At 44.7% G+C, this 27,891-nt stretch overlaps 3 protein-coding genes across 12 annotated transcripts; 2 read left to right on the plus strand and 1 right to left on the minus strand.

The window, feature by feature from the left end:
• The first annotated feature begins 25 nt into the window (after nt 1-25).
• On the plus strand, nt 26-3,904 carry TIMM8A (translocase of inner mitochondrial membrane 8A). Its single transcript, XM_080990182.1, has 2 exons — nt 26-286; nt 2,947-3,904. Exons 1-2 carry the CDS (start codon nt 155-157, stop codon nt 3,106-3,108), a joined length of 294 nt encoding a protein of 97 aa, XP_080846308.1. The 5' UTR covers nt 26-154; the 3' UTR covers nt 3,109-3,904.
• A 4,166-nt stretch (nt 3,905-8,070) lies between these two features.
• LOC308468192 (magnesium transporter NIPA2-like) lies at nt 8,071-14,102 on the minus strand. 2 transcript variants are annotated; one of them, XM_080990180.1, is made up of 6 exons: nt 13,968-14,102; nt 11,539-11,686; nt 11,315-11,371; nt 10,787-10,877; nt 10,523-10,683; nt 8,071-9,989 (listed from the first exon to the last, which is right to left on the minus strand). In XM_080990180.1, the coding sequence occupies exons 2-6, from the start codon at nt 11,675-11,677 to the stop codon at nt 9,352-9,354; spliced, it is 1,086 nt and encodes a 361-aa protein (XP_080846306.1). In that variant the 5' UTR covers nt 11,678-11,686; nt 13,968-14,102; the 3' UTR covers nt 8,071-9,351. The 2 variants fall into 2 exon arrangements, with proteins under 2 accessions (XP_080846306.1, XP_080846307.1); XM_080990181.1 differs by lacking the exon at nt 13,968-14,102 and adding an exon at nt 13,711-13,952.
• On the plus strand, nt 14,004-27,403 carry TAF7L (TATA-box binding protein associated factor 7 like). 9 transcript variants are annotated; one of them, XM_080990178.1, is made up of 13 exons: nt 14,074-14,139; nt 16,533-16,601; nt 17,506-17,579; nt 18,380-18,458; nt 19,950-20,083; nt 20,679-20,832; nt 21,132-21,189; nt 22,749-22,828; nt 23,689-23,805; nt 24,789-24,968; nt 25,118-25,230; nt 26,296-26,403; nt 26,691-27,403. In XM_080990178.1, the coding sequence occupies exons 2-13, from the start codon at nt 16,589-16,591 to the stop codon at nt 26,733-26,735; spliced, it is 1,155 nt and encodes a 384-aa protein (XP_080846304.1). In that variant the 5' UTR covers nt 14,074-14,139; nt 16,533-16,588; the 3' UTR covers nt 26,736-27,403. The 9 variants fall into 9 exon arrangements, with proteins under 9 accessions (XP_080846302.1, XP_080846303.1, XP_080846301.1 ...); XM_080990176.1 differs by lacking the exon at nt 17,506-17,579 and having other exon boundaries at nt 14,004-14,139; XM_080990177.1 differs by lacking the exon at nt 17,506-17,579 and having other exon boundaries at nt 14,004-14,139; nt 19,953-20,083.
• The last annotated feature ends 488 nt before the right edge of the window (nt 27,404-27,891 follow it).

Consider the following 27,891-nt stretch of genomic DNA (forward strand, 5'->3'; position numbering starts at 1 on the left):
ACTCTGGAAGCGGAAGCTTACCGCGCGCGCGCGCGGAGGGGACGGCCGGGGGCGGGGGCTAGCTGCACGTGAAGGTCGCCTGCCAGATCGCCGTCCTCTCTCCCTTCCTCGCTTCCTCCGATCGGTCGCTGTCGGCTCACAGGTCGGGCCCGGCATGGACCCTTCGTCCGCCGCGGGAGACTTGGGGGCGGCCGTCAACGACCCGCAGCTGCAGCACTTCATTGAGGTGGAGACGCAGAAGCAGCGCTTCCAGCAGCTTGTGCACCAGATGACGGAGCTCTGCTGGGTAGGGAAGAGCTGATAGCCCGGGGCGCAGGCGGAGGCCTCCTTCGTGCTGCTCGCGGTTGACCTTTGGAACTCTCTGCCGCAAGATTCGCTGCAGCAGGCTTAGAGGATCGGGCCATAGCTGTCAACGTTTTCCCCTTTTTAAGGGAAATTCTGAATAGGATTCCTCGCAAGAAAAGGGAAAAGTTGACAGCTATGGATCGGGCAGAGTGTCCGGAAGAGGCGGTGGAGGGGGGGGGATCAGATGGAAATCATGATGGAGGAGGAAGAGGGCCGAGGGACCAAAGCCCACTCCCCACTCTGTCATGCTACGTGCAATTAACTTGCGGCACGTGCTGCCGCAAGATGGGGAGCAGATCCGCAGGGTACATTTAAAACACATGATTTCCAACCCCCCCCCCCAAGAATCATGGGAAATATAGTTTCCCCTTCAGAGGCACAGTTCTCGGACCCTTTACATTACAGAGCCCAATATTCTTTGGGGGAAGCTATGTTCTTTAAATGTGCGTTGAATGTGGATTTGCCTGTGGTGGTGAGACCAGAAATGTGCTTTAGAAGGTGGTCTAGCAAAATCGAGGAGGAGGACATGTACCTCTGAGGTGATGTTTGGCTGTGATGTGGTTGCTCAATTTAAATTAATTTCCCCCCAATGCAAGGTGATCCTCAGGGCCCCTGCCAACTCTATGATTCTGTCTCTGTCTATGTGGCGATGGACAGACGCTTTAAAAGTAGGTCATGCAAAGGACTGGTGTCCCTCTAGGGGTTAATTCTTTTTTTGTGGTACATACTGACTTGTGAAACTTACTGCTACAAGCTGGAGTGATGGCCCTTGTCTTGGGTGCCTTTAACAGGAGATCAAACAAAGTCACAGTGAGCAAGGAGGACTGAAGGCTCTGGGAGCGAAGTCTTTCACCCTACACATTCTTAACTGCTTTGAGGGTGCCCCCCCCACAAGCAATGCATACATTTTATGAAATAATACAGAAATTGTGGATACTGATGGCCCCTGGTTTGTTGTTGTTTAGTCATTTAGTCGTGTCCGACTCTTCGTGGCCCCATGGACCGGAGCATGCCAGGCACTCCTGTCTTCCACTGCCTCCCGCAGTTTGATCAAACTCATGCTGGTAGCTTCGAGAACACTGTCCAGCCATCTCGTCCTCTGTCGTCCCCTTCTCCTTGTGCCCTCCATCTTTCCCAACATCAGGGTCTTTTGCAGGGAGTCTTCTCTTCTCATGAGGTGGCCAAAGTATTGGAGTCTCAGCTTCACGATCTGTCCTTCCAGTGAGCACTCAAGGCTGATTTCCTTCAGAATGGATAGGTTTGATCTTCTTGAAGTCCATGGGACTCTCAAGAGTCTCCTCCAGCACCATAATTCAAAAGCATCAATTCTTCGGCGATCAGCCTTCTTTATGGTCCAGCTCTCACTTCCATACATCACTACTGGGAAAACCATAGCTTTCCATATATGAAAACCATATATGGACCTTTGTTGGCAAGGTGATGTCTCTTCTTTTTAAGATGCTGGAGCAGGAACCAGCAAGCCACTCCAGTATCCCTGCCAAGAAAACTCCATGGACAAAGACAACAGGCCCCTGGTTTAGGTGGCTTTAAAAGACAATTGGATGAAGTCCTGGAGGAGGAGGAGAGGTCTATTGATTGGCTAAATAAAAGTTCTAGATTCTGAGGCTTTTGAATTCCCTGTGTTGCTGGAAACAACCAGTGGCTGTGCGTGTGGCTACCGGGAATTCAGTTCCTGGAAAGAAGCCACTGTGAGAAACTCGATGGTGGACTTGATGGACTATGGATCTGATCCAGCCATGGCTCTCTTTATGTTTGTATTGGCGGCCTTTGGTGAGTGGGTGCAAATTCACTGCTGCTTATACTCACCATCATAGCAGGGCTCCAACTTCTTTAATAGCTGTAATGTAGTAAGTGTAGTAAGTGGTGTTGGCATGGAGATATACTGGTGAGGACGTATACACCTATTGAAATTGCTGGTACTGCTGCTGATAATGCATGCAAGCAAAGAATGACAGATGGTGAGTGATGACTGGAATAATAGTCCAACAACACTGGGCATGGGGAGGGCATAGATTCCTCAGTCCTGTTTTACCTAGGCATGCAAAGAGATTGAACGTGAACCCTTCTTCATGAAAGAGTGTGCTGTACCACTAAGATATAGCTCCCAGGTGGAGACAGGCCATGAATCAGGAAACTGCAGGGGATATTGCAGTTTATTTTTTTATGTTAGCCTTCTCATCATTGAAACAGCTGTGGAGGCGGCACAGTGGAAGGCAATGAGGATGGAGAGGCTACCTGGGTGTTTGTGTTCTGAGCCAGCTGTTCTGTTTAGAGGTACAGGACAGGAAATCCAGGCATGTCCCTCTTGTACATTGCAAAAAGGGTGTGGGTGTGTTTTGGGACTGGTTCTGTGGTTCAAAATTCTGAACTGCTGGTTTCTCTTGAATGCCCCTAAGCCCTTTTATACTAGGAAGAGAAGGGGTATAACTTGTGTGTGCAAAAGGCACTAACTTCAATTCCTGGCATCTCCAGGTAGAGCTGGGAATGTTCCTCATCAGAAATCACTGTCAGTAGTTAGAGTCAGTATAAGGCAGCTTCCTGTGTTCCTAAACAATGCTTACTCTTCCATATCTCTAATAGGAGAAATGTATGGACAAGCCTGGCCCCAAGTTGGACAGCCGCGCGGAGACCTGCTTTGTGAACTGTGTGGAGCGCTTCATTGACACCAGTCAGTTCATTCTCAACCGACTGGAGCAGACACAGAAATCCAAGTCGCCCTTCTCCGAAAACCTCTCTGACTGATTTGGGTGCTGCAATGCCTCAGTTTCCTTCCTTAACGAGAAACCAACCTACTGAATTGAGAGAAGAGGAGGAGGTGGAGAACAAGGAGAACAAGCAGAAGAAAGGATCAAAGTTGTGAAGGACGTTGGCCTCCACATTCAGGACAGACTTCTGGGTTTCCTGGCCAATGTGAGCAGTTGTGGTTTTAAATTCCCATCTTGTGAACATTTAGCAGTCAGACAAGTGAAGCCTTGCTGATTCACATGGGCTTGTGCTGCCCAGGTTTTTTTAATTTTGCTGTTGGATAACAAGAGCTTCACAGCAGAACTGTAGCATCAAACAACTTGCTTTCCCAGTGGTGTGGCCAGGGAAGCACACCTATCAATATTCAATAATTTCTTCTGTTTTGAAATGAAGGGAACTGGGAGGTTTCAGACATGAATGTTGATCCTGGGAAAAGCAAAGGTGCCTTTTTAAAATGGTACTGTGTTTTAGCACGACTCTTTTAAGTGATATAAATTGCTCACCTGCAGCTTGAACATGTGGCTGAGTTGACCCTTTTGTAAACCGCAACTAGTGTTGCGGTTGAACAGAAGGAGGCTGACTTTGCTTGCTGTCATGTGCCATTTAAGGTGCATATTCAAGCCCTCCTTTACATAGCTAGGAAGAAGTAACCCCAGAGGACATGGGAACTGAATACCACTCATCTGGTCATGTAAATGTTTCACTTACCAAGTACAAAAGTCAATTTTAACTTTCTCCATTAATTCCTTTCCTGCTGATCAGTGGAATAAACATCAATTACATTCATTTTAAACTGCCTGTTGAGTCGGTGGTGATTCCTTCTGCTTTGATTGCTAGGGATTTAGAAATAGGAATAGAAATAGGAATAAGGGGAGCTCTGGAAAATTTTCTCTTTGCCATTTTTGTCGTTGGGATTTAAGCAGTTTTAAAGACTAAGGAAGCTGCTCCTGATCTGGCTGCAGTGGGTTTGGTGGAGGGAAACTGTTTTTCTCCATTGTTGTGCTAGACTGTGTGACTGACCTTGACATTCTTTAGCTATAAGTTCAGAAAGAGAAAAGCTCAGACGTGGCTCTAAAGCAGCAACACAATTTGAGGAGTCGGTAATGTCAGCGTTAAATGATATTAAAGAAGGATTAGATCGTAACACAGCATCCGTTAATAAGTTGGAAAAAAGGATTGAACATTTAAGTATCGACTTGAAAGATGTGAAAGATAAGATACCCACACATACGCAGGTTAAGTACTTAATTGGTTCCGGAAGTCCGTTCTTAACCTGAAGCGGACTTTCCCATTGAAAGTAATGGAAAGTGGATTGATCCGTTCCAGACGATGAAAAATACTCCTAAAATAGCAATTTAACACGCATTTTACTGTCTAACGAGACCATTGAACCATAAAATGAAGGCAATAATCAACGTACTGTACTATAAAATAAATAAGACAGTATTTTAGATGAAAAAAAATTAACATTTTTTCCCCCTTACGTGCACTGATGATAAATCAGTTTGGATGGGGGGCTTTTATCCATTTCTGAAGTCACACAATCAACCAGTAGCTGAACTGGGTTCTACACAGTCACAAAAACAAGTCACAAAAGTGTAGTCACAAATCAGTCCCATAAAATGAAGAAGTCGTCACAGTCAAAAAACCGAAAAAGCCACACAAACCAAAACGCGAAAAGGAAACAGATGATGAAAAGTGACCCCTAAAACAGCAATTTTACATGAATTTTACTATCTAATGAGGCCATTGATCCATAAAATGAAGTACAAAATGAAAATGTGATTTTTTTTCCTTACCTGCGCTGATGATAGTCATTGTTTGGATGGGGGCTCAGGGTCCTCTTCCACAATCACAATTGGCTTGGCTCCCGGGATTCGTGGAGGCCTCAGAGAGCTCCCGTGGCTGGAGCCCAGTCGCGGAGCCGCTGCAGACCCCATGGATATCAAGGCTTGGCTCCAGGCAGCGGCGAGGCCTCCAAGAGCTTGGACAACTTACTTCTGGGTTACAATAGTCGTAACCCGACAAAACGTAAGTTGAAGCGTTTGTAACCCGAGGCACCACTGTACTAAGAGATACATCAATTGCTGGTAAGTCTACACAAGTTATTAGTCCTCACCTCAAACAGTTTTTATAACTAGCTATCCACTCATATGTATATTACAAATGTGTGTTCCTCCTCACAAAAAACCCCATGTTTGGATAGCTTCCCTTCTGTCTGGTCTAAATAGATCTTTACTTGCCACAAGTGACCAATTCAGTAGTTGCATAGATGCTGGCTAAGCCATTAATCAATTAATGCATAGGAGAGTATTGACCATACTGACTGGCAGCAGGGTTTCCAACAGGGGTGTCTCCCAGCCTTACCCGGAGATGCTGGGGATTGAGCTTGAGGCCTTCTGCGGGCAGCACAGAGGCTGTTCCAATGAGCTACAGTCCTTTATGTTGCATATGTATGCTGGCAAGAGGAGGGACAGCCTACTTAGTTTCTATGTTAAGCACAGAGAGTGTACTCCATGCCTCCTCACTCAGCTTAATGACTAGAATGTACCTTGAATTCCTTGTTGCTTAAGGTTACTGGGCTGCAGCTTAAATATGAGGCTGCTGTAAATGCATCAGGAAACAGGTGGCCTGTCTTTGAAAGATTGCTTAATATGGAAAGGCAAAGGCAGCCTACTAACAAAGTTTGCTGGTTTAAAAGTTCCTTATGAGCGCAACACCATGATAGATGAAGCCAAACTCAGCGACTTTCTCAGAGGTATCTGCCGTGCAATGTTTCAGATCAGGAGGATAACACTACACATACCAGACCTGTTTTATTAGCCTACCACATATTGCAGAAATTGCGCAAATGCAGAAACTTCTGAGTCTTCCAAATACTGGTTTGCTGTCCTGCCCAGAAGTGAGAGTGAGAAATCAAAGCTTCAGTTCCTGCATTGGGTGAAGTTTTACTTTTAAGGGTTTGGCGGATGCCTGAGCTGCAAGTAATATTGCAGGGATGGGAAACCTGCGAATCTCCAGGTATTGTTAGACTACAACTTCTACAATTGTTCTTGATCACTGGGCAATGCTTTATGTATGGTGTGCGGATGTGCAGCAGATGTTGGTTCTTGGCTGTATTTCCCCCCCAAAATTATTGTCCTAATATATTTGAGCTGGTCTGATTTCTTGTCCATGTCACATCTTGTTCATACCAATAATATTCCTGTAAGATGGATTGCTTTACTCATATTTGGATGGGAGAATCAAGGCCAAGAAGGCAGCTTGTCTAAGGTTGATCCTTCCCTATCTACAGAGTCATAAGGATCAGTAGAGGAAATTAATTCCTTAGTGATTTTTCAAAGAACTATAGTTTTTTATAGGACTTAAACCTTCAGTTACAAGGGTTACAGTATATTTGTTCTTCAAAAAACAGGACACCTTCAGATCAATTCCTTGTTCTTCACCATTGTATTTGACAATGGAGGAGTCTGTTATTATTTTTACATTTTTAGCCTGCCTGCCTTCTAATGTAGAACTGAAGACTACATACATGGGGTTCCCAGATAGTCATCCATCCAGGCACTGGTCAGACCCAGACCTGCTAACCTTTGCAATGCGGTAGCCTCACATGCTGCAGACCATGTCCTGGGACCCATAGCAGTTTACTTAAAGGTCACCGCCAGAGTTCTTGTGAATTCTCAGCCCCAAACTCTTAGAATTCTGCAGTATTGTAGGTATACAGAAATTATGAGCCCAGGCAACATTCTGAGTGAAAGGGCTGTAACTTTTGCTAGGGTGATTGGGAGGACTTACAGTGGAACTACAGGGCTCACCTAATAGTTAAGGATAAAGGGGGCACGCCATTATTTTTTTTAAAAAATGGAAAGTAGGCAATGCATAACCTGCTGCCTTCAGCTGTTAGAAACCAAGGGGATATCCAGTGTTAAGACATGCTCCAAGTAAACCTACTGAAATAAACAGGCTTAAACTACAGGTGGGGACCATTTTGCATAGGGGTTCCATCCCTGGTTCCCTTGAGCATTGGTGCCTAAGCACACCCTACCCCCCCGTTCTGACCTCTGGGTTCCAAAGGACCTGTGTGTCAGTGATTGCACTTTAATTGGGCGCACCTAAAATGATCGCTGCGTTAAACCACAGAGCCTAGGACTTGCCGCTCAGAAGGTCGGCGGTTTGAATCCCCGCGACGGGGTGAGCTCCCGTTGCTCGGTCCCTGCTCCTGCCAACCTAGCAGTTCGAAAGCACATCAAAGTGCAAGTAGATAAATAGGTACCGCTCCGACGGGAAGGTAAACGGCGTTTCTGTGCGCTGCTCTGGTTTGCCAGAAGCGGCTTAGTCATGACCCGGAAGCTGTAGGCCAGCTCCCTCAGCCAATAAAGCGAGATGAGCGCTGCAATTCCAGAGTCGGTCACAACTAGACCTAATTGTCAGGGGTCCCTTTACTTTTTAAAATGATTGCTGCTTTTACTTAAATCTACTGTTTTGATGGATTTATTTTGTGAGTATGACTATGCTGGATATCACCTCGAGGCTTGTAAGCAGCCTGTTTGTGTGACTGCCTTTATGGGTCCTGTGATCCTCCTCACAGTGTGAAGGAATTAAAACATATCTGAGCCAATTCTGTTGTGCAGCAGCAACATCAAAGATTGTAGTGAGCCATCAGAAACAATGTACTGGGTAGGAAAACTGATTTAAAAACAAATGGCTCCAAATGATTCAGGTTTACAAGCATGGATGAAGGGCCAGAGTGTGATTTGGAAATTCACTCAGTTTTTCACCAAGAGAACGGCTTGCTTGAAAAGCCACCATGGGTGAAGGCTGGAAATGGCTAAAAGGTTGAATTGAACTGAATTGGTAACATTCAGCTAGCAAGAAGTCCAAATAAGTTTTGTTTTTTTAAAAGAGAAAGTTTAGGGTTGTTGTTTTTTAAAAATGTTATGAACTCTGCAACACTGTTAATGGCAGTACAAAGAAAAGTAACATTTATTTGAAATAAATTAACTGTCAACCTTAATACATCATCAACATTAAGTGATCATCAACACAGCCCCTGTGGCACTGGGCTTCCCTGACAACCAGTGCCCTCTTGTTCTCCTCTCCCCCCACTGAAATGAGAAATAAGCATTCTATCGTAGCCAACAGAATATGTGCTTGTGTGTGTCTTACAACAGGTTCTCTGGTTTGCAAATGTACCCAAGAGACGTAGAAGGTTGGCAACCCCTGATAATACTTTAAAGAGAAGTTAATTTTTAAGTCACTTAAAATGCACTGTCCTTACATTCAGAAAGTGGTAGAGCACTGTTATTAAGATCAGGCATGTAAACACAGTAGCAGCTGCATTCTCATAAGAGAGACTTGCATACTGAGTTAAAACAGTTACGTTTTACAGAACTTCTGTGCATTCTGATTCTGAAGTACACCAATGTAGAGCTCATTCAAGAGCTGAACTCATTGCTTATATCCTTGTTTTATCAGTGGGGCACTTTACATGATAGAGCCAGGCTTCTCCATAACCCAAGTGGTCTGCTGTCCATGCCAGCTTGTCCTTGTGTTCTCATGTGTCTTCCCTTAATCTGCGTTCTTTAAAATGACCCAGAGGAAGAAAACACAGGGAGAAACCCTCCTCTCTCTTGCACACTCTTGTTTGTCCACATACTGGTCCTCTTGGTCATACACGTATTTTTCTACTTTTCCCATTCCCCGAGATTTGAGTTACCTTCAGCAGATTACGAGAGAAAGAGGAATTCTGCTGTGCATTCCTACCTCTGACTAGGAGACTGAAGTATTTTACTTCTGCTTACTCTGCAACACCCCCTGAGCAAATCACACCCTCCTTACCAATGCCACATCACCCATTACTTTTGAAACTTGTTTTTTGTGTCGGGGCTGGTCCAAAACCCCTCAGGTGCACATATTTTTGTCTCTGGTTTTCCTTCTTGTCCTTCACATCACTTCTGGATGCACGGGAAGGAATGCAGGCGACAGCAAGTTCAGCTCTAGGGCTGCCACTTGCTGAGCTCTAGCTTGACCTGATTGGGTCTCTAATTTGGTTCAAGTATGTTACCAGTGAAAGGACTCGCACATAAAAGCATTTCAAATAGTTCAGTGTTGCTTATTAGAATCTGATTCAACTTTTCTAGTGGAAAACAGCAGCAGTCTTAAGAAGCTCTTTGGAACATGGAAAATGGATTGGGATATATCTTTTTTAAAGCCAAAAGGCTATGTATAATGTGCTAGCTTTCATAAACTTTGGCCATATTGCTCCTCTGCTTTCTCTGTCCCCTCTTTGTGGGTGTCCTCAGAGTCCAAAAGGGGCTGGTGAAGACAGGACTGATGCTTGTCCCCCTTTCTCCAAGAAGCGGCTCGCACATTTGTTTGGTTATCCTTCAGGAAAAGAGGCAGCAGGTCTGCAGTGAAGGGGATGTCTCTGAAAGAATGCAGTAGGAAGATGCCAAGGACAATGGTGAGGAAGCCACTGATGGTGCCAATGATGTGCATCAGAACCAGATGCTGCCACTCCTTGAACAGAATGGCAGAGCAAGTCATAACTGCTGTGGTGAAGAGGACGTAATAGATGGGGGTCACTACAGATGTGTTGAAGATATCCAAGGCCTTGTTTAGGTAGTTGATCTGGATGGTGATGGAGATCACAAGGCAAATAAAAAGCAAATAGCTCAACGGTTCCTTCCAGACAGGCTTCCCAGCAAACAGTTCTTTCAGGGCAATACCTAAGCCTTTCGCAGATGAGACAGAGAGCGAACCAATGGCAGAGCAGATCAAAACATACACTAAGACGTTGCTATGTCCATAGCGAGGCCCAGCCACAAAGATGAGAAGAGCTGAACTCACCAGCATGCACACAGCAAACACTATAAATCCTGTGGAGGAGGAGAGATGAGAAATTGTTAAGGACAATATGAATCTTATAGGTGTAGCTTACTTCTGCAGGATGTAGACAGTTTTGTTCAGATCCATGAGTGCACAAGCTAGATTCAATTAGTAGAATCTGGTGAGTTAAATACATAGAGGAAAAAGTATAAGCAGCAGAGCTTAGACAGTGGCTCAAAGGATAAGACACATAGCCCCCAGCTTATAATTTTTTTTTGCACTGGGTTTGACTAGAACCAAGACCTTGCTCCTTCAGTTGCTTGTATAGTTTTTCAGTGCACAGTGTGCTTTAGAATTCTTATGATACTGTTATGGTTCAAAGCCAACTAAATGTCATTGGTGGGGGAATAAAGAATAAAATAGGTCCTATAAAAATTATTGACTCACAGGTTACTGATTATCAACATGAGTTTTCATTCAATGAAATTAAGGAAAGCACTCAATTTCTGTCAAGTCCCCCTCACCCAAAATGGTATTCTGTTGGCGTACATACAATAGGTAAATGAAGAGGGGCAGTTAATACCTGGATCTTTTAGTTTCTCCGCCATTGACTCCAGGCTGGAGACCTCTTCCTCCTGTGGGGCATGGATGACCATCACAGTGGAGCCTAAAATGCTAAGGATACAGCCGATCTTCCCATGGATGTTCAGGTGCTCGTTCAGGAAGTAGGAGGCTAAAACTGCACTATAGGAAGATACAACTGTGTTGAGAAAGGACCTGAGACTGGCATCTTTATTTCCAGAAAAGGGCTTAGGGATTGGGAAACATCTGATCATGTTGTACTTACCTGACTAAAACACTTAGCGCTCCTAGAGGAGTGACCAGTGTTGCAGGGGCAAAAGCATATGCAGCAAAGTTGGCAACTTCTCCAATTCCCACTGCAAGAGAAGCAGTTTGCCATTGGCAAAAAAAAAAAAGGTTAACAAAGAGCAAATTCCATCTTCCTTTCTTACCCTCATGGTGGGTGAGAAAATCAGGTGACCAGCAAGAGAAGTCTTCTTAATTCAACATTATCCCCTCCACTTCCTATCAGTAATCTACAAATGACTAGGTTATTAGGCAGGCTAGTAATGATTTTAAATCATAGTAATAATGATGATGATGATGATGATGATGATGATGATGATGTACCCCATCCATCTGTAGATGCCCCAGCCACTCTGGTGGTTTAATTTGCAAGACTGCTTTATTATAAAGCTCCTTATACCAAGGAACTCATTGGGAGCTATTGGAGGTCATGTAAGAAGGCAAAGGGAATAATTCAAGTTGTTGAAATGTAGGTGAAGATGGTAAAATCTTGCATGGAAGGACTTACTAGTTAGCAGCCCTGCCCACCACATCCATTCCTTCAGATATGCATGACCCCCTAGACCTGTGAAGAGAGAAAAGAAACCAAAGGTGAAGTTTAAATGAAAACAGAAGCTGGCCTGGAAAACTTTTTCAAACTCTTAAGAAGCACGGACAGCCTGGTTTCTGGGATTTTTCCCATCCACAACAGATGTCATGGTAACTCTGTGAGCTCCTATTCAATATCATTACCTGCTCTGACAGCACCTCTGCTACTTAGCTTGAGAAGTCCCTTCTTCTTTAGGATAAAACTTCCTCCAATGAACAGGCTAGAGCTGAGAGCCAGGCCCAGTCCGATGTAGAAGTCGTAACGTCCCAATGAGTCCTCCATTTCAATCACCTCAAGTTTTGAGAGAGAAAGATCAGAGTGTAAATGTCTGTTCCAGAAGAACAGCCATGTTGAATCTGCAATAGCAGGAAGCCTAAAATACAGTAATGCAACACTGGCAGGTTACGTCCTATGAAAAGTTCACTAAATAAGTATTCTGTCATACAAGCAACTCATGTTCTACCTACATGCTTCCAATGGACACAATGTCCTTTAAGTAGAAGTGATTTTTCTGTGAAGTGGCCCAATGTTCACTAATAGGGTAAGCATAACTAGCCTCCCTTTGCTACTTTTGACAGAAGGAAAAGGGGATTTTTTTTCTCCAGGCCTCAAATACTCTTGGGGTACACTGGTATAATCATAACCTTATGGGGTGGGGGGAGAAAGAAGATGGTGCCTGAAGCAAGTCTCCTGTGAGCACCAGCAGAGTGAGTAGGAGCTTTTAAAAACACGGGGAAAAAGACACACTCCCAGAAAACAATCTTACAGTGGTACCTCGGGTTAAGTACTTAATTCGTTCTGGAGGTCTGTACTTAATCTGAAACTGTTCTTAACCTGAAGCACCACTTTAGCTAATGGGGCCTCCTGCTGCTGCCGCGCCGCCGGAGCACGATTTCTGTTCTCATCCTGAAGCAAAGTTCTTAACCTGAAGCACTATTTCTGTGTTAGCGGAGTCTGTAACCTGAAGCGTATGTAACCCGAGGTACCACTGTATATCCCAGCCAGCTAAGGACTCCAGGAGTCACCAGACAGCATTTTAAACATCCTCCCTTCCTTTGAGGCTCTTCTGAAGCCCCTCTGAAATCCTGCTGAAGCCATCCAAAACTCCTTGAGGTTATCTAAAACTATTTTGAGGCTAATTACCACGTTCCGAGTTTCTTTCAAACAAAGCCCTCAAATATACGGACGGGACAAAGTAACCCAAATCTAGTCCGGGGATGGTACTCACAAGACAGAGTTATAAGGAACTGGGAATTTCTCTTACACAAGCTGCAGAAATGCCCCCCAAGGAAAAAACAGGCCAAAATCTTATAGTATTTCAAACCAAAAGCAGACGATACAAGAAACATGGAGAGCTTGCACTCTCACGAATTGTCTGTCGACCGTATCTGGCATGGGAAGGATATGGAACCTTATAGGGACTATTTACCTCTCTTGTACTACAGGTGATGTGGCAACTACTTGCTAATGATCTTCCATAAGTCTTTTGAATGGCAAGTGAATACAGTCATAACTCAGGTTGAAGTAGCTTCAGGTTAAGTATTTTCGGGTTGCACTCCGCAGCGACCCAGAAGTAACGGAGCACGTTACTTCCGGGTTCGGCCACTCGCAAATGTGCAGACGCTCAAAATGACGTCATGCGCATGCGCGGAAGCGGCAAAACGCGACCCGCGCAGTTGCGTGTTACGTTCTACTCGGGATGCGAACGGGGCTCCGGAATGGATCCCACTGGCATCCAGAGGTACCACTGTACCTGAAAAAGGGCCTATATTTATCCCCCTCTCCCTTCGAGGTGATGTTGTAATACTTAGGTGTCTGTGCTTGAGACCAAGACTCAGCTGACTTTTGGGCGTTTGTAAACTAGCAGAATTCTGGGTGTTGGCTGTGACTCTCTGGAGATCTGCAGTTGCGTCAAATGCATATTAAAAAATTTGAGTTGCACAATTAAAAGTTGGTTTGGCACCCACTTAAAACAAAAAACCCCAAGCCTGGGACTTTTGGGATATAAATTCACTGGAAACATGGGAGGGGGGTGGCGGAAATAACTGGACATTAAACAACATCTCCACAAACCAACCAGGATGAATGTTCAGTAAACAGGTTGCCTGGAGCAGCAAACTCAACCTGCGTATTTGCAATTAAACACGAATAATACAAAATGCCAGTAAGTCTCCATATACCTATATACTCTTAGCTGTTTTGTAGGCTGCCTTGAAACCTCCGGAGTAAATAGGCGGCAAATTTTACTTTAGATACACGCGCACCCCCGCCAACCACAAACCACCAAGGTAACATAAAACATTAAAGGGGCTTAATTTGGGCGGAAAAGCAGACACTCCCCTTCGCTTTCCCCAGCCAAGTAACACTCGTCCCTGATTTTTTTTTGGGGGGGGTGGATTACAGGTAAAGTAAGATTATAAGGGACTAAAGCCACTCCGGATTTATTAATCCGGATTTTTGAAAGGAAGCTTTCCGCGGTTCCCCTGAGAGCGAGGGGCCCCCCTAGGCCTGAGGCGAGCAGGGAGGTCGAGGCCTGTCTAAGGGCGGCGGGTGGGGTGGGGCGCGCCGGTACCTGTCGCTGCCGTCGCTCTCTTCCCTGTCAGGAGCAGCTGCCGGCAGGCCTCCCGCGGCGTCCCTTCCTCTCTCCGCCTCCTCCTCCGCCCCGTGGCCGCCTGTTCCGCTTCCGCGGCTTCCGGGGCGGAGCAGGACTGGCCACCTTTGGCACACTTGGCTGCCGGCTGCCGGTGAGTGACTGGTGACTGGGGAAGCGGGGGTGGGCGAGGCGCGCCCCGGGGGGGGGGGGGGACAGGCCTCACCTGAGCACTGCTGCTCCCAAGCCCAGCTCACCGAGGCCTCCGCCGGCCCCAGATCTCTCCCTAGACCCTTCCTTTCATTTCTCGGGACTTTTCCACTTTCTCTCTCTCCGCGCTATCTCACCCCACCCCCAAAGGGGGAAAAAACCACCTTCAGGGCTCCCCATACCCTCGCAACACCTCCGATGAAAATAGGAGCGGCCCCCTATCCCATAATGATGATATGGGATATTCTGGGCTCAGATCCAGAAACCAGGATGCGGGGTGGGGTGGGCGAGGCGCCCCCCGGGAGGACAGTCAGAGGGCTGTCCTTTGAAAATAGGGACACACGGAGAGTCTGGGAGCCTGTGGGGAAATCTGCAAGCAGGATCTGAATGCAACAGCACTCCCCTCACTTGTGATTTCATGCAGTTGGTATTTGGAGGCCTATTGGCTCTGACAGTGAAGGAAGAATGTAAACATTGTGACTAGTTGCCACTGATAAGATAAATTCATGCCAAATGGGACCAATTCTTTCTTAAAGCCATCCCAAGTTGGTAGCTTTTAGTATCATTTAAATGCCCTGTTGTATGTGTAAGTAAGGTGGTTAAATGATACATTTTAATACACTTAAACTGGGCGCAATTTTAAATCAGCTTTGATGGGGAAAGCTCCATGCTTTGTATGGAGAAGGTCCCCAGTCCAGCCTCTGGCACTTCCTGTATCAGCATGGAAAACTAACACTTAGGGTAGCAGCTTTGGTCTAGATCAGGTATCTTCAGCCTTTTCAGGTCCAGGGCCCACCTTCAATCCAAATTTGCATCTGGGGACCCATTTCTTATTTTTTACCATATATTTGCATGGTGGTAATGCTCCTCTTATGACCCACCTTGGAAAACGCAGCAATTCACTAGTGGGTCCCAACCCACCAGTTGAAGACCAATGATCTAGATGGTTTGATCATCTGACTTTGTATAAGACATTATTCAACCAGATCCATGCACAATGCAAGGATTTGGTCTTGTACCTGTAGTACTCAATGATGTCTTCATTCAAGTAAAGTCTGTTTCCCCTCCCCAGTTTAAAATAATATGGTTTCCAGCTATCCTGATTTAATTCATCTCTGATATAGCCTTTGGATAGTCTTGCAGAGCATTCTTTCCACACAAAAAAGCAGTTATTGTGTAATGGCTCAGAGATTGAACCACAATCCAGATGCTTAAATCAGCCTCAGCCCCTTCGCTCACCTGATGTGTAAGGAGAATGACTGACTTTGCAGAGTTGTTGCAGTAAGATACTGCATACTAAGTGCTTTGAATGTTCCAATTATTTTTCAAAATACTAATACTAACTATTATTCAACATACATGTCATTACTTCTTTGGTTGTGCCCTATCTATGGTCCTTAAAAAATGCTTCATTTTGGAGTCAACGTATGAAAGTTTCATACTGGTAACCACTAAAAAAGCTGAGGATAATCTGATTTCTGAACTTGTTTGCCTTTTTTGTCAGTATGGTGTAGTGGTTAAGAGCGGTAGTCTTGTTATCTGGGGAACCGGGTTCGCGTCTCTGCTCCTCCACATGCAGCTGCTGGGTGACCTTGGGCCAGTCAGTCAGTTTTATTGCACATAGCCAAAGGCTGCCGCAATGTACACAGAATTATTTGACAATTAAAAGAAAATATACTACCTTGGGCCAGTCACACTTCTTTGAAGTCTCTCATCCCCACTCACCTCACAGAGTGTTTGTTGTGGGGGAGGAAGGGAAAGGAGAATGTTAGCCGCTTTGAGACTCCTTAAAGGGAGTGAAAGGCGGGATATCAAATCCAAACTCTTCTTCTCCAAACTCTTCTATGGTAAGTATGGCAACCATAGTGCCATCCAGATATTTTAAGATAACAACTCCCATCACCCTTGCCCATTATCATGCTGTCTGGGAATTTGAAGTCCATAACATCTGGATGACACCACATTCAATTCTAATCCAACCTAGACAGATGCCAATGGTCAGGGATGCTGGGAGTTGTAGTCTTCAATACCTGGAAAGAACCATGTTGGGCTACCCTTGCTATAGGTAAACAAATTATTGCCTGCAGATTAGCTGATCCTCAGCTATAGAGAGAGAGGTTATGAGGGATGGGGGAGAGTTCAGGGGAAGAGTTCAAGGGAATTATTATTATTAAGGGAATTATTATTATTGTTATTGTTGTTATAGAATCTCATTCATGGGGACAGAGAAACAGCAATTTGATGTATTTAATCTCACTTTAGTAGCAGGCATTGTTTGATCTACAGACATTTTTCTTTTCTTTTTTTTTAACTGTTGTTTTCTGCATTTATGTTTAGTTTTTTTGAATGGTACAAGTTTTTATAAACGTTTGCGTGAAGCAAGAAGAGGAGAGATGGCATCTACAAGTAATGCATTTGTTTCTTTTATGATACTCTGGTGTTGGCTCTGTAGTTCTTTCTAGAAGAAGGATCTAAATGCAAATATTACTCCTGCCTTTCTGAAATTATCCAAAAGAGGACTGCAAGCCTTTGGAGTGTGATTAGGGGAATGGAGGGGGCGGACTGGAGCAAAAATGTTGATGAGCTGCTGTGTTTTGAGACAGTGAAATCTGTAGCCTTTTACACATGTGGCATCCATTGCCAACTTTATATAAGGTTTTACTGTCACTAGTTCAGTGGCAGGGAATCTCCACTTTTACTTGCCACCCAGTCAGCACCCAGTGCTTCATAAATGGCAGGATCTTTACTCCCAACGGCTGCATTCTCCTTATGCTTCAAACAGTAATCTTATACTGTACTGTGATTCCTGCATTCCTTTGATCTTGTGTGGATTGTCTGTGATCAAATCTGATTTTCTACACTGCTGATCACACCTTATTTGAAAGAGCTAAGAATGACTTTTTCAGAGTATGGGGTGGGGAAGAAGAGAGAAGCTTTGCTAGCTTGATTCTGCTCTTTATCTTAAAGCTGTTGAGTTTTGCCCTGTCGTATGACTGAAACTGCGGCTCAGAGTAAATTATGGAGACCGTAGTGGCTATGTGGGCAAACCCTTCTGCTTTTACCATCTTGCCTTTTATTTCTTAAGCTGCCAGTTGCATCTGTGGCTTTATTGTCCAGAATATGCTTTTCATGTGTGGTGCAAGTTCTCTAGTTCCTTCAAATAAGGTGCTTCTGAGCAGAATGCATTTGGGTGTACTGCTACTTTGAGGCTATTAGCAACACAGCACGTTGGATAACAAAGGTTGAGAGAAGCTACTTTTAGGCCAACAGGTAACCATGCTTTCTCTTTTCTTGTTCCCTGAAACACAAGAACAAAAGATGAGCAAGAACAAAGATGATGCTCCCCATGAATTGGAGAGCCAGTTTATACTGAGACTGCCTCCGGTAAGAGACCCTTTGCAATAAATAGCCTCAAAGTGCTCTGTGCTTGCTTCCTGATTCTATTGCTGGAGGCATGAATATGGGTTGGTACAGTGGTACCTTTCTGTACACCCATGTTCAGTCCACGTCTTCAGTGCCTGCATGGGCTGGGTGTCGGGAGCACCTTCTCTGACCTTCCGATCACAGGAACGTAGGAACATCAACACAGCATTCCCGAGGAATAGGTCCTGGTGCAGTGGACTCACATTTGCTCATGTGAGCACCTGAAACGCAGCAGAGTAACAGAAGCAAAGCTGTGGAGGTTTTGTTGCATACCTAATTTATTTCTTCTAATTAAACAAACAAAAGAACATAACAAACATGTACGAGAGAAACAGCTCTCTCATACTGCCATCTTGTCTCTAGACAGGTCAAAGAAAAAGACACATAATGCTAGGGATGGAAGTCTGGAAGAGTAGCTTCCTCCCCCTCCTTTAGACAGAAAGGAAAACAAACATGATCTGGTGATCCTTGCAAAGGGAGGGATGAAAATGCTGACAGTACCTCTACTTACGGACCCGATCCGTTCCAGGGTGCCGTTCGCACCCTGAAAAGTCCGTTAGAGTGCCGCTTCTGTGCCTGCATGTGACGCAATAGAGCGCTCCTGCGCATGCGTGAAGCGCACAGATTGCTCCTGCACATGCGTGAAGCAGCGAACCCGGAAGTAAACACGTCCGGGTTTGCCGCATTCGTAACCTGAAAAAACGCAACGTGAAGCAAACGCAACTTGAGGTATGACTCTATTGTAAACTCTGCCTTTTCAGGAACATGCTTCTACTGTGCGGAGGGCAGTCCAGTCTGGAAGTGTCAACTTGAAGGACAGGCTCACCATAGAATTGCATGGTAAGAGGACCAGGTCAATGAGTTCTTACTTCTTGGGAGTTGTATCCAGTGCTAGTCCTGCTCAGAGTAGACCCACTGAAATGAATGGACATGGCTAACTTTGGCCTATTAATTTCAGTGAGTCTATGAGTAAAACTTAATCAGCTAGAACACTTGACTTTTGTTGTTACACATTTATTACCTTAAGCTATTCATCAGGTCCTGCAGTTTGGAACGCCCAATCATTAGGAAGCTATTGGGTGGGGCTACATGAAATTGCTGGGGAGGGAGAGGGATTGTTCTGCCACTGATGCCTCTAAAAACAGTGGAAAAGTTGAATTAGTTTTTTGTAAATGGGGGTAGTACAACTGGTCTTTTCTTCTATCTATACTTCAGGAAGATAAACCCACCTGTAATGTTGGTTTCCACATGCATGAATATCACTTGATTGATTGGCTGTTCAGTAGGTGACTTATGTGTTTGAGGTTACATGAGCATTATTTTAATGATAACCCATGCACATTTGCAAGTTATCACTGAATGTTGCAGTAATCAAAGTTCTGCACAGTATGCCAGTATTATTTTTTTGTTATAAAGGAAAACATGATTGAGATGTATAGGTGCCTTCCAACTTATGTGTGATCGACTCATGCGAAATAATTAAATAATTCAAACCCAGAAATGGCAGGAGGGAGCTGGCTCACGAGGAGACCCTCTATGGAGCCTGAAGACGATGCCAGTGAGGGCAGAGGCAGCCCCGAAGAGACCGGAAGCACAGTGGGGCTTTGTTCTGGCTGCTTAGCCTCCTTGTCTAACAGCCGACATGTGGGGTAGCTCAGGAGCAGCAGCCTCTTTCCCATGCAGCCTCCAGCTGACCCCAGAATGTCAATTCTAGTTGTGCATATTTTTTGATACAGTATTTTTGGTATGAGAGGGAGTTTAGAGGGTGCGCCACGCTTTATACGATTTCACTTATGTGTGCAGGGGGCTGGAAGCAACCCCCTTGTTAGTGTGAGGATGCCTGTATAAAATGATGCGGACACAGAGAAGTTTTTCTCACTCTCTCATAGAATTTGGCATCCAGTGGAGCCAAATGTTGAGAGGACAGACAAAAGGAACAACTTCTTCACATAATTTGTAGTTAATAGTTTATAGTTACTGTGTAATTTGCTACCCCAAGATGTAGTGATGGCCAGCAGCTAGGATGACTTTAAAAGGGAATTGGAGAAATTCATGGCTACTGGTGGCTGCTAGTTCTGTTGGCTACATTGCCTCCAATATCAGAAGCAGTATGCTTGATGAGGAACACAAGCAGGAGGTTATTGCTCTCATGTCCTCAGGGTGACCATTGAGGCAAATAGGAAACTGTGCTAGATATGCCTTTGGTCTGATCCAGCAGGGCTCTTATGAAGTAGCGCACATGCATACATGTTAAACATGCCAGAACTGTGTTTTGAATTGCTAATAAGATACCACGAATCTTCAAGTGCAAGCCTACTTTCCTCTCTGCAGCAGATGGCCGCCATGGGATTGTGCGAGTAGACCGGGCCCCATTAGCCGCCAAGCTGGTGGACTTGCCTTGTATCACAGAGAGTTTAAAAACAATCGATAAGAAGACTTTCTATAAGACAGCAGATATTTGCCAAGTAAGTATTGTCTCATGGTCTGGATATCAGACTTTCTCTGTCCCCCCTGTGTCTTGTACACAGTCTCAATTTTACCCCCACTCTCATTTCCATGCTCTTTATGGATGTTCCACGATGTAAAACATCTACACCCAATTTTGAGTGTGAGAAATTCCTTACAGGTGGCTGTTCCCCCGAAGCAAGAAAATTGAAAGGTCTTAGAGAGGCTTGTGCCTAATACTGTTGGTGACAAAATGGTTGGTTGTCTCCTCTTCTCCCCAGTGCTTTCATATCCAACCAGTGCTGGCTTCAGATTTTGGCCAGCCTTCAGGCACAATGGTCTTGATGGGGCCCTTATCTCCATGAGTTCAAGAATTCAAATACCAAAATAATAGGAAGGTACAAATATTAAACAAAACCTATACCATACTGAAACTTCAGATGGCTACATCCATAGCCATAAATAAGAATAATGTGCAAAAATGTGTGATAATAAAGTTTAATATTACCAGCATAATAGTAATATGAATGTTACTAGAGCCTTCAGGTACCCAGCAGTGCGAATCCCTGACATTGACCTTGCATATAACAGTTGCCTCTCTTTGTGGGGATTTAGATGCTTGTGTGCACTGTGGATGGTGAACTATACCCTACTCAGGAAGAGCCAGCGCCAGCGACTACTGATGCTAAAACTCCTTCAAGTACCGATGTCAAAGCCAATAAGAAGAAAGACAAAGACAGAGAGAAGAAGTTCCTCTGGAATCATGGCAGTGAGTAGAATATTTCATTTCACCTTCCTTACTCGACTTTGTGCCCACTTCTCACTCTACCTCCAGAAAAGTCCCTTCCATTGATCCTCAAGGAGTTGGAGTATTGTTTGCCAATACAATACGACTAAGATTCACCCTCACCCTCTTGGTTTCTTCGAAATTGGGGAGCTGCCATTGGCTGTTCTCGTCTTTGCTGCCTAGCTCACTGCTCAAGGAGAGATCCATTTTCCCTTAGTAAGTCACAATGCCCTTCAGCTCTCCCTTTTGCCCTATGTAATTAATTTGCTGTGCTGTTCCAGTTACTCTCCCACTGAAGAATGTGAGGAAGAGGCGGTTCAGGAAGACAGCAAAGAAGAAGGTGAGTTGCATCTCCTTGTTTGGTGTTAACTTTGAATCGTTGCTCACACATGCTGTGGCAGAAAGCCAACCACAGTGCAAACTGAAGCAGGCTAAAAGTTCCACCAAATCAGATAAATGTTCACCAGTCTGGCATGATTTCATTGCTACATTGACAAGAAAGACAACAACAGAGGGTCACTAGCACAGTTGTGTCTCCATCTAGAACTCTCAATGAATGTATATGTGACAGCTTGCCATAGTTAATTAAACCCATAAGAAGGACCTGAGCTCAATAGCTTGTTTTCATTTATGATTCCTAGCAACTGGTATTCAGAAGCAGGTATGTGTCTGATATTGGAGGTAATATATAACCTTCATGAGTAGTAGCCACAGTTTCAAAAGATGCACATTCTTTCTTATAGGAAAAATCCCACTATAGGTCATTCTGGTTTCTTAAAAAACAAACAAACCAAAAACAAACAAAGAGAAATCACATGTCCTTGACTGACAAAATGTAGTAATCCAGTCAGCAGGAACAGATTGACCAGTCTTGTGTGGTTGGTTATGTTGTTGCTGTTTTTCAAGTGGAATTCCCATGATTCACTGATTTATGTTTTTCAGTGTATAAAATAAGAGAGCATAGAATATTTTAAGGCAGCTTCCCCCAACCCAGTGCCCTCCAGATGTTTTGAACTTGTACTCCCATCCTTGCCAGCCCAGGTTACCAATGGTCAGGGATGATGGGAGTTGCAAGAGAGAGTGGGGGCTCCCACTGTGATGGGGAAGGCTATGTGCTAAAGTGTGCCAAATGATCCTGAATATGCAGATCTAAAAACCGTAAGAAGTTCCTTGCTGGAACAGACCAAGGTCTGACTTATCCAGCATTCTTTGTGAGAATCTGAGCGATCAGGAAGCACTAAGTGATGTGCCATAAATTGTCCTCCCTGGTCTGCTGGTAGACCACAGTCTCCTTTCCGCCCATCTCCATTTGAAGGCCTTTGGAGAAGAAGTTGTGACTTGCTTGGAATAATTGCAGGAATCTTACAGGATGGCTCAGGAATGCCTTTGAAAATGTAGGTAGAAAGGTTGCAGGTGTGTCTGTGGCATCCAGTAGGAATGCATTGTGTGTCCTGAAGATCCCAGGCCACAGAGAGGTTAGGCTGGCCTCAACTAGAGCCAGGGCTTTCTCGGCCGCGGCTCCAATCTGGTGGAACGCTCTGTCACAAGAGACTAGGGCCCTGCGGGACCTGACATCTTTCCGCAGGGCCTGCAAGACAGAGCTGTTCCACCAGGCCTTTGGTCAGGGCGCAGCCTGACCCCCTCCTCTGGCAATCTGCACAGAATTTTGCTTAATGGTTGCCATCAATTTGATTTTAATTTGATTTTAATTAATTTTATAATGAATGTTTTTAGAATGTTGGATTATTTTGATTGTTGTTAGCCGCCCTGAGCCCAGCTTCGGCTGGGGAGGGCGGAATATAAATAAAAAATTTTATTATTATTATTATGACACTTTGGGCTGAGGCACAACCAACTTGTGGGTGCATAATATTGTTTCTCTTTCTTTCTTCCTCTCTGGCCCAGTACATTGAGTCTCCAGATGTGGAAAAGGAAGTGAAGCGCCTTCTGAGCACAGATGCTGAAGCTGTCGGAGTCCGTATCTTTTCTTTCTAGTGGTTGCTTTTTATGTAGACCAGTTTGCCATCCTTGCCTGAATACACAAGTGCTGAATGTATGTTTGGGGGCAGAGGTATCCCACAATCTTGACCCCAGCAAGCATTGCATGCTTGTCCTCGCATGCATTGTGTGTCTCCTCTCATCCCCCACACTCATGACTTCCTGCATGTTGCTCTGGTTAGGCCAGCTGGTGGTGGCTGTTGTTCTTTTTTGCATTTGTATCGATCAAGTAGAATTCTGTGTATGGCAAAGACCCAGAGTGGAAGAGTCTGCTTGCATCTGACTGAATGTGAGCAGACATATCCTGGCGGCATCTTTCTTGGGATTTATGGCACTTACAGAGGCTAGTCCATTAGGGCACCTTGGGCACTGCCTTGCTAACTATCCTCAGTCTGCCCTCAGCTGGCCACATCTGCTTGCCTTGCTATTTTCCTCCAGTCTGAAAAGTGGAATTGCTTGTCAGCTTCCTCTTTCTCAGTCTCAGTATTGCCCTTGTAAAACTCAGCAAGGAGGAGGGTGGGAACAGAACCAGAGTTAATGGCTCCACCTATCCTTGTCTCTGGTTGTACCTACTGTTCGTCTCCCTACCTTCTGCCCAACTAGTTCCAGTGGGTACCAGCCACCACTGCGTTGTACCATACCTGTTCAGGAAAGCAGTGTGTGCAAAAAGGAACAGGTGTAGACATCAATTAATGTGCTTCAGTGGAAAGCTGGAGAGTGTTTTCTAATCATCTGAAGAATATTGCTGTAGCATCAATTTTCCAGTGCAGATTCCATTTTTCTAGAGGATGCCTCCCTATTGAACTGATTTTTCCTTGACTCTTCTGTACCTGTTCTGAGGCTGGGAGGTCATTGCCGAAGATGAAACAAAAGACCCTGACAACCATGGTTCACTCACAAGCTTGGATATTTCTTCTCCTGGGCTGTCTGGACACAAACCAAGCCATGGTACTGCAGGTATTGTCAAACTTCAGTAGCTCCCTAACTTAAAGGAAGAGCTGTAGATCATCTTATCTTGTATGCCAGAGTTTGAAGGTTCAGTCCCTGATACCTTAATAGGTATTTTGTGGTTTTATATCTTGGTTTTATTCTGTGAACTGCCCTGAGACCCCTGGGTATAGGTAAAGGTAAAGGACCCCTGACAGTTAAATCCAGTTGTGAACGACTCTGGGGTTGCGACGCTCATCTCGCTTTACTGGCTGAGGGAGCCGGCGTTTGTCCACAGACAGTTTTTCTGGGTCATGTGGCCAGCATGACTAAGCTGCTTCTGGTGAAACCAGAGCAGCGCATGGAAACAGCACTTACTTTCCCGTTGGAGCTGTACCTATTTATCTACTTGCACTTTGATGTGCTTTCGAACTGCTAGGTTGGCAGGAGCTGGGACCGAGAAACGGGAGCGGAGCATACCCCATCACGGGGATTCGAACTGCTGACCTTCCGATCGGCAAGTCCTAGACTCAGTGGTTTAGACCACAGCACCACCCGTGTCAGTATATAAATTCAATAAATAATAATAATAACCTCCAGTTAAAATTATTGGGAACCAAGTGATGAGTTCCTTTCTGCTTGAGTTCCTAGAGAGACACTGCCTTTCAAAGTGGACAGTCCTGGGCTAAATGAACAAATAATCTGACCTAGTATAAGGTAGTTGCCTGTATTCATATTCCAACTTGTTGATGCTTTCATTTCTAGATGCTTTCATGCGGATGGCTAAGTACAAAATATATAGATAGTAGCTTTTGGGTACAGTTTTCGGACCCAGTGGGGTAGAGAAAAATTTCACCTGGCCTGGCAAGGAAGATGGAGGTCTTTCAATTAAAACAGCGTCAAGGAGGCTATTTGTTACCATGCTAACCAAAAGGTTAGCAACACTTTTCTAGGGTAATTTTTACTGTGCATATTGTAAACTATACTCTTCCCTTTTTCTTGTTGCTTCAAAGCGATAGAACATGCTGAGCTCCGGGAGATGTTTAAGGATGTCAGCAGTACCAGCAGTGATGAGGAGGAGAGGGATGACCTGAACATCATGGACACAGAAGAAGACTTAGCGAGGAGACTGCAGTGCAAGCTGAATGAATCAGATGGGCAACAGCAAGAAAATGAAGGGTCCAACCAGATAGGTATGATGCCTGAGGCCCCCAGGGAGGGAGGCTGTACAGTAGATGGGGTGGTCAACTTGAATCAGGACCTTACTCGGCTTGTGCCAGAATGTGCAGAGGATTGTTTGACTTGTTTCTGGAAGTGCTAAGTTATCTGCTCTGTCTTCCAGCCATGGGAATCCAGAAGCAGATCGACAACCTGAAAGACAAGTTGCAGGAGACCCAGGAGCGCAGAAAGCGCCAAGAAGATCTCATCATGAAAGTAGAGAACCTAGCCCTCAAGGTGAATTCAGCATCACCACCCCTTCTCTAGAACCTAGAGAAAGTCTAATATAAGCCTACTCAGCTCAGCTGAGTTTGGCACGTGTTTATAGCTAGTAGGCATCTCGTTCAGCAGAGACAATAGTCCCTATGGTGGTAGAGTATATGATTTGCAGAAAGTCTCAGGCTCATTCCCTGAATATCCAGTTAAAAAATAAATTAGGTTGCAGTTGGTGAGTCTCTGACTGAGACTCTGGAGAACCACTGCCAGTTGGGGTAGACCAGAGATGGGCAATCTTTTCAGACCACGTGTCACATTCCCAGATAGGCAGCCTTCTGGGGGTGAGTAGCACAATAAATGTCAGATTTACTTTTGTGCAGTATATGTCCATCACTGTCTTCCATGCAAGCAACTAGGAGGCAGTAGCAGAGTTCAAGGACGCATTCCAGCCAGCCAGTAGCATGCAAGGGAGGTTGTGAAGTAGGGCTTCTTAGGGGTGTGGCTTGGGGAGATTCCCGTGGGCCAAATAGAGCAGCCTGGAGGGTGACATTTGACCCCCTGGCATGATATTTACGCACCCCTGCAGTAGACAGTACTGAACTAGAATGTCAGCATTCTTCAGCCTTGAGTCTCCAGGTATTGTCTGACTACAGTTCCCATAATCTCCACTTAAGTAATTGTTGGGGATGATAGACGTTGTAGTCCATCAACATGGAGATCCATGGCTAAAGGAACACAGGATGGTCAACAAACTGACCTCATAGAAAGCAGATTCGTCTTGGGGAGCAGGTAGATAACCCTAGTATATCAGGGCTCACTTCCTAGACAATAATTTGAGAAAGAACCTGAATAGGTAACCAAGTTTTAAGGAGAGTAATACAGCCCTGTGCTGTTTTCATCTTAACCCGTGGCTTGAGAAAATCCACACCCTTGGGTTATAGCAGTAGCACAACCTGCGATTTTGCCACAGTTGCCTTTTTATGTGGTTGGTCTGTGTGGGAGGTCAGTGCAGGCTGAAGACCCAGCTGTGCGCATGAAACTGCCCTTTGCAAAAGAAAACCTATATGTGTTGTGTTCTTTTGTTAGAAAAGTACAGGAGCAACAGCCACATTTCCTGCCCATCTTGTTTTCCAGACCCGCCTCCAGGCTGTGCTGGATGAATTCAAACAGCAGGAAGAGCTAGAGAAGCAGCAGGTAAGGTGGTCTGTAAGGCTGACAAATGGGGAAAGGGCAGTACAGTTAATCAAGCTGCATTGTGAATCCACAAGCAATGCTAAAGACTTGCCCCCATGTGATAATGAACCATATTTTCCCAACTGTGAACTTGAAAAGCTTTTCGTCATTTGAGAAAAATTATGCTGTGCTCTCTGGTAAGATACAGTGAAATGCTTGCCAGTAGCTGAACTGTCCGCAAGTGCTTTGTAGTGTGGCTTAAGAGCTCTTAACCATATTTTGTCTCTCTACATTCTGTTTCTCTTCAGCTGGCCTCTCTTCAAGAGCAGCTAGAAGCCCTTATGGAAAAGTGAGTCCGGCTTTGACACACCAAGCCAGTACAGATGTGATGCCAACCGAAAAGCTCCAGAGACTGCCTGCCTTTTTTGGGGGGACCCTTTTTAATTCACCAGTGTTAGACGGATTTGGTTCTATGACTGGGAAGCAGATCTCTGTCAGTTTTTGATGTTTTATTTGCACAAGGGTTTTGCAGGTAATGGACCAGACATGTAGACAGAAAGTACCATCGCTTGAGGGGAAGACACTGGTTCCCTCGAGCACACACACATGGTCGGTCTCCTGATGAAGATAGAAAAGTCTTAATTACAGTCTTGGTCCTTAAAATTTATTACAATTTGCTAGAAGCTACCCAGAGTGGCTGGGGCAACCCAGCCAGACAGGCTGCATAGAAATAATGATTTTTTAAATATAATTTTTAAAAATAATTTAATTATTTTACTTTATGCTGAGCCAGCATGCAACATTCTCATTTTTATTTTTTATTTTAAAAAAGCAGCTTATGCTCCTAAGAGTAGTGTGAAATTATTTCTTTCCTGGAAGAGAGTTGTTAGGGCACAGTGCAGAAGCGACTTGTGAGAAGGAAAACACCACTGTTCCCATCCTTCATGTACTGACATGTGTTGTCTGTAAGAGGTTTACCTACAAAATAACAGCAAATAAAAATGTATGTTTATTGATCTCATATTTTTTGTAATGTGGACAGTTTCCCCAAGATGGTTGGATACACACAAGCTAATCCCAGCTTTCTCCCTCCAGAGGAATAGCTTTTTAATTCTTATGGCTAAACAATTTCAACATACAATAGGTTCAGAAGGTAATGGGTATCCTCATCATCAAGCATTCTGCCCATTCCTGCTCATGCTCTGTCCCTTCACAACTTCGCACTGCATCATTCCATTTGTAGTCATAATCTAATCACTGTCTTATTTTAAAGAGAGAGAGTGAGTGAGTGTAATATTATGCCTCTTGACCTCAGTGTGGGTTGTGTCTTTCAAAAACAAAATGAACATGTGACTCTCCAGATGTTCAGCTCAGCTCCCCTCAGCCAGTATGGTCAGTGGTCAGAGATAATGGAAATTGTAGTCCAGTAACATCTGGAGGTCCACAGGTCATTCCACCTCTGTTGTATAGATGCCATATAAAACAAATGAGAAAACTACTGCTAAACTT

The sequence above is a fragment of the Podarcis pityusensis genome (assembly GCF_964106645.2).
Source record: "Podarcis pityusensis genome assembly, chromosome: Z".
In the NCBI taxonomy this organism is placed as follows: Eukaryota; Metazoa; Chordata; class Lepidosauria; order Squamata; family Lacertidae; genus Podarcis; species Podarcis pityusensis.